General features: G+C 44.1%; 1 protein-coding gene and 1 long non-coding RNA gene across 4 annotated transcripts in view; one reads left to right on the top strand and one right to left on the bottom strand.

Annotated features, from left to right (window-relative positions):
* MYO7B (myosin VIIB) overlaps nt 1–14,322 on the bottom strand; it is a 59,178-nt gene that overhangs the window by 32,318 nt on the left and 12,538 nt on the right. For 2 of the 3 annotated variants that reach the window (XM_030027471.2, XM_030027470.2), the window contains exons 9-20: nt 12,715–12,868; nt 11,683–11,759; nt 11,251–11,370; nt 10,884–11,026; nt 9,764–9,974; nt 7,214–7,349; nt 6,831–6,991; nt 5,757–5,807; nt 3,860–3,997; nt 2,733–2,885; nt 2,101–2,199; nt 1,443–1,537 (exon numbers count right to left, since the gene is read on the bottom strand). In XM_030027471.2, coding sequence (XP_029883331.1) covers nt 1,443–1,537; nt 2,101–2,199; nt 2,733–2,885; nt 3,860–3,997; nt 5,757–5,807; nt 6,831–6,991; nt 7,214–7,349; nt 9,764–9,974; nt 10,884–11,026; nt 11,251–11,370; nt 11,683–11,759; nt 12,715–12,868 — 1,538 coding nt within the window. The remainder of the gene's footprint in view (nt 1–1,442; nt 1,538–2,100; nt 2,200–2,732; nt 2,886–3,859; nt 3,998–5,756; nt 5,808–6,830; nt 6,992–7,213; nt 7,350–9,763; nt 9,975–10,883; nt 11,027–11,250; nt 11,371–11,682; nt 11,760–12,714; nt 12,869–14,322) is intronic. The other variant, XM_030027472.2, reaches the window with a different exon arrangement.
* LOC115346897 overlaps nt 1–14,322 on the top strand; it is a 28,109-nt gene that overhangs the window by 729 nt on the left and 13,058 nt on the right. Inside the window, exons 2-3 of the long non-coding RNA XR_003925298.2 lie at nt 5,748–5,863; nt 12,737–12,890. This is a non-coding gene — a long non-coding RNA (uncharacterized LOC115346897). The remainder of the gene's footprint in view (nt 1–5,747; nt 5,864–12,736; nt 12,891–14,322) is intronic.

A 14,322-nucleotide genomic window follows, 5' to 3' on the forward strand; every position in this document is an offset into this window, starting at 1 on the left:
CGCTCGGTGATCTTAAGGGTCTTTTCCAACCTAAATGGTTCTATGATTAGTAGACATCTTGCCAGGGCAAGTTTGAAGTTCAGCAAGGGTTGTTCTTCCTGCTTCTAAGTAGCCCAAGAAAAGTATTATGTTGCAGCAGAAAGGTCAGTATGATCAGTTACTTCTGTACCACATGCTTCAAAATTATCCTCACTCAAACATTTTGTCTGCTTACATGTCCTCCATGCTGATGGAAACGGCAGAATAGGCTGTTTTACCTGACCTTTTCTGTAAATAAAGGCCTTAGGAGATTTCACCTAGGCTCAGCAGATTCTGCAAGTGAAGCAGCACCATGAATCATTTGAGCTCACAAAGTGTTTTCCTATTTGCTTTGCTATTCATTTGCTAGTAGAAAGGATGAGATAGAAGTATTACTAATCCACCTTGATACATCTGAGCTGACTTTGCCCTTAATGCTGAAAAAATACTCATTGCAGCTGCAGACCAAATTCATTGCTGTGGTGGGAGAGCTCTGTAAGAACTGAAAAAGGCCTCACATCAAGCCTGGATAACTCCCCCATCCAATGACCACTTACTCCCCAGTGTCCTAACTGCCAGGACTAGGAGCCCATCTGAGCAAGATGAACTTCCCATGGTAAAAGCTGTCACACTGTGGCCGTCAGAAGTGGCACATAGCTCTGATGTTTTAAAAATAAAAGTGAGGTGAGGCTTTTAGGGAGAGGTGATACTCTGCTAGATAACAGGCAGAGTTTGACAAAAAGGGGGAAGTTTTGGGTCATGTGTTTTTAGTCCTTGGTTCTCTACTGTCAGGAATATTTCTAAACCAAACCAAGATTCAGTCCTCTGTCATGGTTCTGGTTGGGGGATACAAGATTAATAAGTACAAATCATGATGTAAAGCATTTAATGAGGACAAACATTTACTTGACAGTGACTAAAGTTCACTTCTGAAGATATTTCAAACTAAACCAGACAAAATGCAAGAATTGTGCATCTTTGCCAAAGAGAAGGACTAGTTAGTTTCTATCTGATTCTTTTCTATGTCTTGTATCAAAGAAGCATCCTAAATAAGAGTTCTTGTAGCTCTGGGAAGGACACAGATTCCATGGGGATTTCCTGAGCTCCAGATGCCTACTGTTTACTAGAAATACTAAGTGCAAATCCTCCTTCCAGCCCTTCCTCTTCATACAAGCTGCATGTGCCACAGCCCTGCATTTTGAAAAGCATAATGAAAATAAAGAAACTGAGCCAGAACAAATCTTTGTGCAAAATCTGCATAGATGCACTGTGCACAGTTACATGACAAGCACTGAATTTAGGGCTAGTGGAAGATATGGACTGATACATTTCATACTCAAAAATGCTTCACAGAGTGTGTTAAACTGCACCAGAAAGATTACCGCTTCAAACGAAAGCAAATTCCCTTCTGTAAGATCACTCACCTGTCCTTCAATCCTCTCATCACCTTCTGGATAAGAAGAACCTTATCTGTGAGTATATTTTGGCGTTGCAGCTCCAATACTGTATCATGATGATCCTGTTAAAAGAAAGTATGGATATGCCAGCTGAGCAGACACCCCCACAACTTCTGAAAACTGGACACATGGTCTGAAAAAGGCCCAAAATCAGCATGATGTTATGCAAGCTGTGATTAAAATGCATTTATGGAACTGCAGTAGGAAGAGAGCACACCACCTGACCACACCATGTCTGGCAATAGCCATAAACAAGCAGAGAATCTGCCTGCAGTAAGACTGTTTTTACCTAGGGGTATGCTACAGGCAAGGAGGTTCCCTGCAACAGTGTGCTGGTATCCAGTTCTTTTCTATGCTCAAGGCTTGAGCAGAGACCAATACATTGCACTTTGCTGTTTCAGCTGCAACACTGGAGCACAGGAACAGGATCAGCCTCTCCTACACCAAGCTGTGTCCATTAAATTACTTGGCCTTCAGGAACAAAGATCCAGCCTCAGATTCAAGAGAGAGTTTATAAGAGAACCCAGTCCTTCTGGGTCACCACTCTTGTACAAGCAGATCAAGCTATACTGTGAAGCACTCATTTTTTCAGGAGAAGAGACAATAAACTGTCCTTTTTACTTACTTTAAGGAAAATCTTGGTCTTTCCAGCTTGCCAGCTTTCATCCTTGCCGAGCACTGCTTCAGAGATGCAGATACAGCTCTGTCGAGCATCATTCTTCAGCTGATGTGCAAAAGCATCATCATGTTAGGGCTTGGTTGTGAAACAGGAGCTGTACTATGTAAGGATCTATTGCCCTGCATTTCAAAGGGCGAAGAACAGAAACAGATGAGGTCTTACAGACCTCTGGGCTGACGGTATAATGAATGAAAGTGGTTCAGCTCAAATGGTCAAGAAAAGGAGGAACAGGACTGCATGGCGAAACGTTCCAGAGTTCGAGTGTGAGGAGGATGTTAGAGACCTCAGAAGTGTGTGATTACAGAAAAGAAACACCTGAGGGCAATGGAGATGCCACCCTGCCTGGGATGTCTCTGGAGCAGGTCAAGGATAGCTGGACCTAAAAGCACCTCTACCATTTCAGCTGAGGTCCAAGTGAGTACTTAAGTATTTAGCTACAGTTACTGTGATGACAGTTCCTGTGATGACAGCTCTCTCAGCTGTGCCAGCAATAATCCAAGAACTTTCTACTGTGGGAAAGACTAAAGCCTCATAAGTAAAAGTTAGATTAGCCTTAAACCAAGTTTTTGTGTACAAACCTGTTCTTGAAGAGACCATGGCAAGAGAACTCTGTATCTCTCAAAGAACTCCTCAAAGCTGTAGCGAATTGGGTAACCAGCTTTCCTGATCTGAATGGTCTCCATCATCCCTGAATATCGTAGCTGTTTGATACACAGCTCCCGGTCAAACAACTGAAAGGGAATGCAGACAAGGAGGAGACTTAGCACTGAAAGAAGCTACACATGCAGCATTCCTCAGAACATATCTATTAACCTCCAACCTCAGACTGCCTGCAAAATGGCCTACTATGCTTTTTTAAATTGCACTTCTTATTTCTTTAGTGCACTAGATTAATTAATTACAGGCATAAACAAGTGACCCCAAAGGATCTTCAAATTTGTGTTTATCAGCAGTGGAAACAGTCCATTAACTTCAGTCTGGCTTTAGCAACATTCTCAATTCTAGAACTGCAATTTCAGATTACCAATAAATCGTTCATATCATTTGGCAGGTGTGAATAACTGCAGTAGCCACTTAGGCCCTTTGGGCATACCTATGCAAAGCACAGCAAGCGTGCTGCTAGTTTCTTGCAATGCAGATTAAAATTAGGGTCACTAAGCCACATGCAGTACTTTTTAAAAATTATTAATTCACTTGACCAACACCATACAAGGTTTCAGTGTAGAACTGGGTCGTGATCTCCCAAGTTCCAGCCAAGTGTCTTAATGACAAACTCACTCCTCTTCTCCCGTAGTGTCAAATCAAGCCACATCACCCCTCTCTCAAACACCAATGGCTCTCCTACTCTCTCTCACACTATTTCATTAGTATGATCATTGCTGGATCCTAATGTTTTTCATTTGTTCCCTTGTTGAGGGGCTAGAAACTCTCCAGTTTTGTCTTTATCTTTACAGGAAAGGCTTTTACAACTCCTCTCAGGAATACACCTCTGTGCTTTTTTGCCATCTATTACTCTATGATGCTTTTAAGAGATGTTTTTGTAAATTAACAATGCTCTATCCTACCTATCTGTTTATTGCAATAATAGCCTGTACTCCAGCTCTTCTTGCCTGAAGTACAGATATAAAATGCTACACAGCAACTGACAGCTTTTTCTCATTAAAAAGTTTACTGAAGGCAAGACCTCATATTGTTAAAACATTACCAGTGGTTTCTTGTAGTCATTTGGCTTGATGCAGCGGATGAAGTATGGCTGGCACTGCTCGAGGATTTTCATTAGTTTTTCCAGGGATTGCTTGAACTGTCCTCCCAGAGTAGAGAGCCGTTTGGTGGTATCCAAGCCCTGGGAAGGGTAAGCACATGCTGACTGCTACATCATTCACTGTCAGAGGGCCAATTAATACATCTTTGTATTTTTGTACAATGTAACACTATCACACAACTGCCAATAAAAAAAATTATTTACTTACATGGGAGATAAATCAGCCACCTGTATCTTATTAATTTGGGTTTATTCTTGCAAAGAAACCTCACTGAGCTACTTGCCCTACTTGGGCATGAAGTTTCAGCAGTGGGGGTGGCTGTGGTAGAAGCAATTCCACCCACATGAACCCGCATAGCTCTGGCTCTTCCAACCACGGCTGCATTTAGTGTAGGGCCTGGGTGCCAAGCTATTATTCATGGGTGTGTGCCTGAAAGCTTGGTGAGAAACAGCCAATCCTAAAGCAATAATAACATCCAGCCAGACATTTTGCTGCCATCTCATAGCTAACTGGGAATGCTAAAGATCCAGAACAGCTCATTCCATAGTGATTAGGATGACTGATTGTCTTGCTCATTAATACTACAGTAAGCAGTGAAAAGGCAAACTTTACTGGAGGATAAGGTAAGAGCTACTCCATTTATGGCTGCATATAAAGTGCTTTATGTCTCACCGCTCCTGGGTTGAATTTTGCTCCCAGTTGCAATAGAGTAACCCCAGAGGGATTGCACTTGGCTGCAGTTAGCTCCTGACCTTCCCAGCTTCTCTGAAAGCACACTTCCACCTATGTCTTTTTCACACAGATCATCACAATAGGCCTAAGCTTCTACCTCCTAGTAGGTTTTAAGGGCACATTAAATTACGGTGACAACCGTGCAGATTCCAAGTAAAAAAAGACTCCACTGGCCTTTCACATACAGGCATGGAGCTAATCATTGCAGCATAATATAGCTAGTTTGTTTGTTTTGGGAGTTTTGGTGGGTTTGGGTTTTTTGGGGTTTTTTTCCAAGTAAATAATTTAAAGTCCAGTGGCTCCCCTCACTTCCATGGTCTTTACGGTACCTCCTTCCGCTGGTTCTTGTGTTTAAAGTGCCCTTTTTAACACTCAAGTAGCCACTTTCTGCTTTAACTACAGGGCAATGCTGCCCTCCAGCGACCAAACACTCATGCCTTTGGAAAACAGTTCCTGGGAATGTCTCATAGCAGCTCTGATGCATTTTGGGGCTAGCAAGGATCTGTTTGAAGTCGATATGGTAACAGTATATACATGTTTAAGCTGTATAAGAGTTAAAAGCAATTTGCACTCGCAGATCTTAGAGGCATTTCTGCTGTATCAGTAAATCAGTGGGATGGCCACACAAGTCTGAAGCCCGTGCCCTCATGATCGCACATATATAACATTGTTAAAGTTGAATTTGTTGTTGAAATCGTGGTGACTTTTCTCCCCTGGCGTGTCAGGAGAGCAATTCTGAGACCTCAGGACAGCAAAGGTTTTTCTGGCACTTCATTCACTATTCTTTTCTGTAGCCTGCTTCTTAGGCTTCCCAACGGTGGCCCAATGCATTTGAAATAGGGGTATTTCAGCTAACTTCTGTGCATTTTGAAATGGGAAGTAGCCCACATTTAGTATCTCCTTTCTTGACATGCTGCTGTACTTTCTAAATGTAAGGAGAGTTTTTTTTTCAATAACGCAACCTTTTTATAGAGGCAAAAACCATTAGAGCAATGTAGATAGATCTGATATTTAGTATGAGGTATTCATAGCATTTAAGAGATGCTAGGCCAGTTGTCTGCTGCTGCTTGTACCACTTCTGATATTCTTCTCCCCCAGGATGTTTACCTGTGCATGGCCAGATGTTCTGGACAGCAGAAAGCCACATTGGGATAAAGACTGAGGAAGAAAGGACAGCATCAGAAAACAATGCCAGGAGAATAGAGAGATAACAGGTAAGATAGCAAGCTGACTGTTTGTTCAGTACCCTGACAGGAAAACTCAAAGATACAAACATTAAAAGCAAAAGTACTCTCACAGAATGATGACACTGCACAGTTAAATGCTCAGAAATCAAGGTATGTGAAAGTTGCAGCAGGGCAGAGAACTTCAACTCTGCCCCACGCTGCTTCTAGTCCACTGCACTTTACAACCTCATTTTCACTAGGCAGAGGACAAGGCTCCCTACACCACTAGGCACAGATGATTCTGTGATAATTAGCCATCATGAACTTTGTCACAAAGTTGCAGCAATATGTAGGGCAATAAGACTGTGTCTACAGGTGTCACTGGGAGCAGGAGACAGTATCTTTCTGTGGCAGCACAGCTATTTGTACCTTTGTGCTAACCCGTCAGCCCTCTGCAAGAATGAAAAGGCCAGGATCCACCTGCCAGTTGCCCAGTCAGACCCCTTGGTGTTATGGTCCCAGCAGACTGGCTACATGGGCAGTATGGCAGCAGTTTAGCTGCTGGCTTCTGGACAGGTACTGGCTTTGCAGAGGGGTCTTTGTTTTGTGCCTTGTTCCGTTCCAAGGAACCTTTTGAACTACAGTTTCCTCCTACTAATTTACACCCATCCTGGCAACGTGGATGCAGTATGAATGCCCAGGAAGAGCAAACCCATCCAGTTGATGACAGCATGTGGGGAGGTAGCACAACTCATGCTTCTGTGACAGCCTGCAGGCATGGCTACACAGGTGTCCAGGGATGCAGTCCTGGGAGACAGGGCTGACATTACACTTGTTTACAGCATGAACGTCAGACCCAACTTTTCCTGCAGACTCCTTTGCAGAAATGAGTTGAATGAAAGGGATAGATATTTGCAGAGACAGTGCAAAAGAAAGAGGAGGTCAAGAACAGCCAGAGCCTTATGGAGGAGAGGATAAATGAGTTGTTTCTGCAACTCAGTGCCAGTAAGCCAACCTTGTAGGCTTGGTCAGCTCCAAGATGTCGGATGGTCCCACGTCCCAGACTAGATGGGGTCGTTTCTACCTGGAAAATCTCTCTCAGGAATTTGTTTTTGGAGGAATGAACCACTTGCATTACATTAGCACTCAGTGTGTCCCGATTTTTCTCCAGGAAATCTGTAGGATGGAAACAAAATCAGCTTGTCACCTCTGCAGCCTGCTGGCTCTAGCGCCACTCCGTCTAGCTAAAATCCACTTCATTTACAGTAACTTGCAGATTAGTTTAGAGTAATCCTCCTGACCTGATCTGACTTCAGATCAACACTACCCTGGAGTGCCACACATCCAGGGCAGGTCATGCCCTTCTTTTCACCCTCCATATCCAGCAGATAGGCTCACCTTTTGATTCATAGAAGACAACCCCAGCAAAGTGGTTGATGCCAAACTTGGTGTCATGGACACTCTTAGGTGGGATGTAGACATTACTTTTGCCATGGAGGGAATTGATTTTGACGAGCATGGTGGCATCTGTGCCCTAGAAACAAATACAGGCAAAAAAAGCACAGTTAAGCAGATTCCCCCAGCACTGGCCTATGCTCAGCAAACAAATAGAAGTGGTGCTCAAAGATAACAAAAGCTCAAATTCTGCCTCTTATTTGTGTAGTAGATCTGGAGGAATGTAGTTGCCGAAGTGTTTATCCCTCAAGCATCAGGACAGAACACACCACAAGAGCATAAGGCCTGGTATTTTAGGGCTGTACACAAGCCCCCATAATATTACTAACATCACCAGGTGCACTGAGAATTTCCCAAATCTTTGGACCTCACAAGCAGAGCCCACCCCTCACCGCCCTTCCTATGCCATCCTACCCAGTCATGCTCTAAGGGGTGCATGCTCCTTCTCCCAGGCAGGCACAGTTATTCTTTCACTCCCCAACTGGTGCAAGACTCAGAGATCCCTGGAAGAAGTCAGCCCTGAGCAGATACCAGTCAGCATGCCCAGATCATGACTTCCACAGGCAAGGCAGTCAGCTGGGTGCTTCTCTTCAAGGGGTGCCATCACAATCTCATCCTCTTGTGGTGCACGTGAGGCTAGCTCTGCTCACTGGCCCATCCTAGGGGGTAGTGAGTGCTGTGCTATGTGAGAAGTCATGTGCTCTGGTAATCATAGATGAGATGCTTTCTTGTCCTGACTGCAGGACCACCCTCTTCTTAGGGAAGAAAGGGGAAAGCTGTCTGCCTGTACATGATCCTCTTGTTACCTGAGGACTACAAATGAGCTGAGGCAGGGGCTTGCTTTTCTGGACAAGGCCACGTTGCCATCTGATTCCTGGACCAGCAGTCCTGCTTAGCCTCACCATGCTCTGGAGACTATGAAAATGCTCTGCAGGGATGTCTGAGATCAGATGCTACTTTCATCTCTGCTCTCCTGTTTGAGATGCCTGGCCTTCGCAGAATAACATTTCATAGAATCACAGAATCATAGAATAGTTTAGGTTAGAAAAGACTTTTAAGGTCTTCAAGTCCAACCTTTAACCTAGCACTGCCAACTCCACCACTAAACCATGTCCCTAAGCACCTCATCTACACATCTTTTAAATACCTCCAGGGATGGTGACTCCACCACTTCCCTGGGCAGCCTGTTCCAATGCTTGACAACCCTTCTGATGAAGAATTTTTTCCTAATATCCAACCTAAACCTCCCCTGGCCCAACTTGAGGCCATTTCCTCTTGTCCTGTTGCTTGTTATTTAGGAGAAGAGACTGACACCCACTTCACTACAACCTCCTTTCAGGTAGTTGTAGAGAGCGATAAGGTCTCCCCTCAGCCTCCTTTTCTCCAGACTAAACAACCCCAGTTCCCTCAGCTGCTCCTCATAAGACTTGTGCTCTAGACACTTCACCAGCTTTGTTGCCCTTCTCTGAACACGCTCCAGCACCTCAATGTCTTTCCTGTAGTGAGGGGCCCAAAACTGAACAGAGTATTTGAGGTGCGGCCTCACCAGTGCTGAGTACAGGGGGATGATCACTTCCCTGCTCCTGCTGGCCATGCTATTTCTGATACAAGCCAGGATGCCGTTGGCCTTCTTGGCCACCTGGGCACACTGCTGGCTCATATTCAGCCGGCTGTTGACCAGCACCCCCAGGTCCTTTTCTGCCAGGCAGCTTTCCAGCCACTCTTCCCCAAGCCTGGAGTGCTGTGTGGGGTTGTTGAGACCCAAGTGCAGGACCTGGCACTGAGCCTTGTTGAACCTCATACAGCTGGCCTCAGCCCATCGATCCAGCCTGTCCAGATCCCTCTGTAGAGCCTTCCTACCCTCAAGCAAATCAATGCTCCTGCCCAACTTGATGTCCTCTCCAAACTTACTGAGGGTGCACTTGATCCTCTTGCCCAGATCATTGATAAAAATATTAAACAGAAAACTTTCATAAACCCATGCTGACTGGGCCTGATCACCTGGTTGTCCTGTACATGCCACGTGATGGCACTCAGGGTGATCTGCTCCATAACCTTCCCCAGCACCGAGGTCAGACTAACAAGCCTGTAGTTCCCCTACAGTTCCTCACAATGGTGACATTGCTCAACTAGGTCTGTCATCCAGGAGAATAAAGAGCAGGCTGCAGCCCAGACCAACAGCAGAACAATACTCAAACAATATGCAAATTCAAAGATTTCCTAAGAAGCCCTTATAAAATGAACCAGACTCCTTCCTTCTCTGCCTGGAACAGCTGTAAGAGTTTCAACAGCAAGGTACCAGGAAGAGCACATTCCAGCAGAGAGTGAAGCATTTGTATGGTGAGCTAGTTTAAAAGAAACATCTATGGGGAGAAGACGTTGCCTCTTGTAATGTATCCGAAACCCACTTTTGTGCTTTTCTCTGTGTAGAGCCAAGCGTTACCTGTAAGCTCAGTGCAAAGCCAGGCATTACAAGTGAAACCAGAAATTTACCTTTGGGAACTTGCTCTCTTCATCAATGAGGGAGATGATATTCATAGGCTTGAGTGCGATGACTTCCAAAGCCTGGCGGTTATCAGTGAAGTCAATGTTATTCCAGGCAATGTGCTCCACAAGGTATTCCTCTTGCTCCAGCTTGAAGACATGGTGCACGAAGAACTGCTGAAGGTGCTCATTGGCGATATTAATGCAGAGCTGCTCAAAGCTGGGGCGGGACAAGATGGGAACCCATGATCATCATTGGCCAGTGCTGCACTGCTCTGTGGTATTTGTTTATTCTCTGTATTAAATACATATCCAGATATACTACTGCTATATTCCACAGTATTAATGATCACCACCACTGCATGCTGCCAATCTTAGCAATATAAGGGATGCATCTTCTGCTATGATAAAGGTAAGCAGAAATGAGCCAACTGACGACTGAGTGTTGCTGAGTAAGCAAGGAAAGATCTTGTATGTGTTTCAAGAAACTCTAGAAATAAAGGGGAACATATAACTGTGAAAATAGCTTGACTGTATGAGTGTATGATCTGTTTTTACTTACACTGGCACTAGCACTTCTTTTGTTAGTTACTCCTTAATGCTGCACCTGGTAATTGCTGTGGCGCACTGTGTGTGCCTGTGGAGCGGTCACCACAGTGAGGACCCATGTGGATTGCAACCTTTGGGAATAGCATAAAATAATAGGAGAAAACACAAAAGATAGACAATGGGCTGAACAGATCCTAGACCATGTTCCAAAAGTCGGTGAGGAATATTATCATGTTGAAAGCAAGCAAGATGCATCACTTGAAATGGATTGGAAAAGACTGTAGAACATGTGCTGATGGTTTGTGGAATACTACTGATATGGTACCATACAAGAGAGAGACATAAGCAATGGCTGCACCAAAATGAAGGTTGGGGAAGGAGGCAGAAATGTCACCAAGACTGAAGAAAAATGGAATCTGTACATGATCATCATTGGGAAAATTCAGTGATGAAAATTTCACTGCTTTTCTGAGAATCAAGATGATAATGAAAAAGCATGTGTCTGTTTGTTTTTTCATTCTTTCTTTTTATACCAGCTGCTTTTCAGCTTCCCAGTGGAAATGAATCTAGAGCCTCCTACCTGTTGTTGCTAAAGTTTTCAAACCCAAAAATGTCCAACAGCCCAATGGACTGACGTCTGTCTTTAGGCTTCTGAGAAGTTGGGTTGAAAATGGCTGAGTTGATCTTGTTCACTATCCACAGGAAAATCTGTCCATATATACCCTGAGAAAAAATTAAAGAGGAATTAGAGCCCATCATTACAGCCTTTAGATATAGCTTACTGCTTGCTATCATGCTGCTACAGTACTGTCAAACTATGCCTGAAAACTACAAGGGACCAGAGCCCTCTGGGTGAATGTTTGCCACATAAGGCTCCTCAACCAGTAAGACAGACAGCTCTGAAAGGATCTCCAATCTTTAAACAGAGAAGATGTATGCACCAGTACCTTTACAAAGGCATCCCTCCCATCTGCAGCTTGAACTATGTTCAGAGGCCTGGACACACTTTCTCCTCGGACAATGATGGAGAGGTTTGTGAGGCTGTTCTGGAGTTCACTGGAGTCCACCTGGAAGAACAGTTATGGCAACCTGGTCGGTCCAGGTGGATAAAGGAGATCTAGCAAAGTCTGTCTCAGCAAGAAGGCCATGACAAACTGCCTGTCCAGCAGCATTCACCGGTGGCCTGCTGTCCCAGTTAAGGATCTCCTAGCTCAGAGAGACATCTGCAACAGTATCACTTGAGTGTCAGCAGGAAGAAGGGGACATGCCTGTTGTATGTGCATCCATACATAAATACTCCACAGGGACATGCTTTGTCAGTGTGCTCAGGGAGCAAGGGTGAAGGAGAGAACTAGTAGGAGAAGATGAGAGTCCATTACCTCAAGCAATTTGGTTGCGATTGAAAAGTGTGGTGAGTCCATCACATCAGAGCAGTCCAAGTTGTCGTACACGGCCGCTACAATGAGGAAACAGTCAATCTCAGGGTGAATCATTTCTGCTACAGTGGGGTCTGTGCTGTTACTGCAGCCATATTTCTGTAACCCTGTAGGTCTGGGAATGTGGCAAGGCAGTAAGTTCTCTTTTGAAACTCCTGGGTTTGATGATTTTACTAAGGAGGGTTCTGATTTCACCCAGGGATCCTGGGATGTATGGGGCCCTCACAACTCCAGAACATCAGGCTAAAAATAGCAACAAAACTGACAAGGTTATTAATTTTAAATAGTAGCTATTGGGAGTCTGGGAGAGTGGTATCTGACTGAAGAAAATGTGTTTCTGAAAATATTTTTTTCTGTGTATCTGTCTTGTGGGAAATTTAGACAACAAAAGGAATTGAGAGAAATCCCTCATTTTAGCAGCCAGCATTACTCCAAAGTATCCAGCTGGCATCACTGTATTGGGCCCTCTGTATCACAAAGTGAGGAGGAGCTCTTTTCTAAAAAGTGAGAGCTTCTGGCATCCCACTGGTGGGTGTCTCACACCATACCTGTGCCATACCAGAAGTGCCCTTACACAGGTGAGTGTTCACCAAACTTAGCCAGGAGAATGACTACTATCATTTCCACAGCAAACGTCACTCAGCTGCTCCTGTGTGCTCTGGCTTGCGTAGCACAACAATCAGCAAATTTAACATGGCATATTATCTGTTGTTTCAGTTTGTGTGATAAGGGCCTATTTATAACCATGGAAACCTGATGGCGTGACAAAATAATAGTAAGATGATGTTTTTCAAAAGACTAGGCAGTGGAGTCACAAATCAGAATTTTATGGTGCTTATCTGCCTGCCCTTCCAACCCTGTTCATCTGTTTATACAGGGCAGAGCAGCACAACCTAATCCATACAGATGGAAGCAGGCAGCACCTTTAGGCCTTTAGTATTGAGTCTGAGGAAAGGCAGACAATGCTGAGTTTACCTTCGAACTCTACATTCCCTAGGTGCAGGATTGCAGCCAGCAGCTTGCTGATGTCCCAGTGCTCAGAATCTGAGAACATGAGGATCTTCATAGCCGAGCGGATGTGGGCATAATCCTTTGCATCATTCCGGCTGTCACAGGACATGCAGTTGCCCTGCAAGACACCACACCCACAGGTAAGGAAAATCCTCCTGTTACTCGTACAAGGAAGAAAGGACCTGCAGGCTGACAAACCCATGTACACTATGTGGATACCCTGTGAGCCTCTTGCCACAAGATGCAAGGTAAAAACCTATTTAGACATTCTGTATGTTCTTCCCATGGCTGTTTCTTCCCTCATCTCCACTGTCAAGAAGAACCCATTAGCAGAGGGCTAAATAATGCATTTTTCCAGGGCTAGACTGAATACTGGAGAAGCCAAAAGGAAAAGTTGAGGGGAAGGCTGCTCTGGAGCATAGAAGGACTAGAAAGTTTGACAAGGTTACCTACACTTACAAGACCATGTCTGTTTCTTTGGTTCCCTCTCTCTGCCTTGTCAATGGACAATTAAGAGCCCTAATCCCAAATCAAAGCAAGTAGGACTGAATCAGTACTAGAAGGCAAATCTCAAAATAAGAATATTAGGTTCTAGTGGAAGACAGAGGGAAGCATCCAAGGCAGCATCAGAGGAACCCTCAACAAAGCCTGCACAGTGAGTCCTAGGATGCTGCTCTTGATAGAAACTATTTTCAGCCCTATTGGAGATGGGAAAATGCTTTTTTTTATCCTTGTTATTACCAACAATATAGTGTGATGATTAAAAAAATGAAGTATTCCTAGACATTTCAGTTTACAGCATGTAAACATGCCAGCTTGTGCCAACAGCTGACCTGAACAAAACCATGGATGTGTTCTCCTTTAATCTAATCCTCCTATCTCTGTATTATACTGCCCTACTCCTGACCCAGGGAACATCAGACCTTTTTATGGAATGGCCAATGCGTGAATTGCAGTCATCAGCTCTTGCTGCAAGATCATTGCTATTTTGAAAACATTAAATTTGAAAAAATCTCCAGCAACTTTAATAGTTTTGCTTTTGAGACTCCAGAAAAAGCTTTATAGGCTTGATTTAATTTCCTCTGAAACTAGATGCCCAGCTCCCATTAACTTCAGCAGAGGCAGAACTTAGCCCCATTTTTTCCAAGGCTGTAGAACAGCCCAAATCAAACCAGCTGACATATTTAATATGAGGTATCTGCACAGCCTAAAGAACAGGATTTTCACAATGGCTTTCACGCCCTAAACGAACCAATTAACTATTTTCAAAAATCTCACCTATGAACATACCACTCTTGCCACAATGACAACATAAACCCACACAGGGACATTAACATCAGCTCTTGGGGAGGTTAGATTGAATGCCAGCTTCCTGCATTATGTATATAAGGTTTATCAGATATAAGGACTAGGATTCTTGGCACTGTTTCTGCTTATTCATTTCCCCTAAGGTATACATACTTGATTAGTATTCTCCCTGGCATGAGATCCCTTGCATTCATCTGAAATCTGAGAGCCTGTGAAAACAGGGGTTATTTCCCACCTACTTTAAGACGTCCTTTATGTTTCTTA

The sequence above is a fragment of the Aquila chrysaetos genome, chromosome 10, assembly GCF_900496995.4.
Source record: "Aquila chrysaetos chrysaetos chromosome 10, bAquChr1.4, whole genome shotgun sequence".
NCBI classification, from domain to species: Eukaryota; Metazoa; Chordata; class Aves; order Accipitriformes; family Accipitridae; genus Aquila; species Aquila chrysaetos.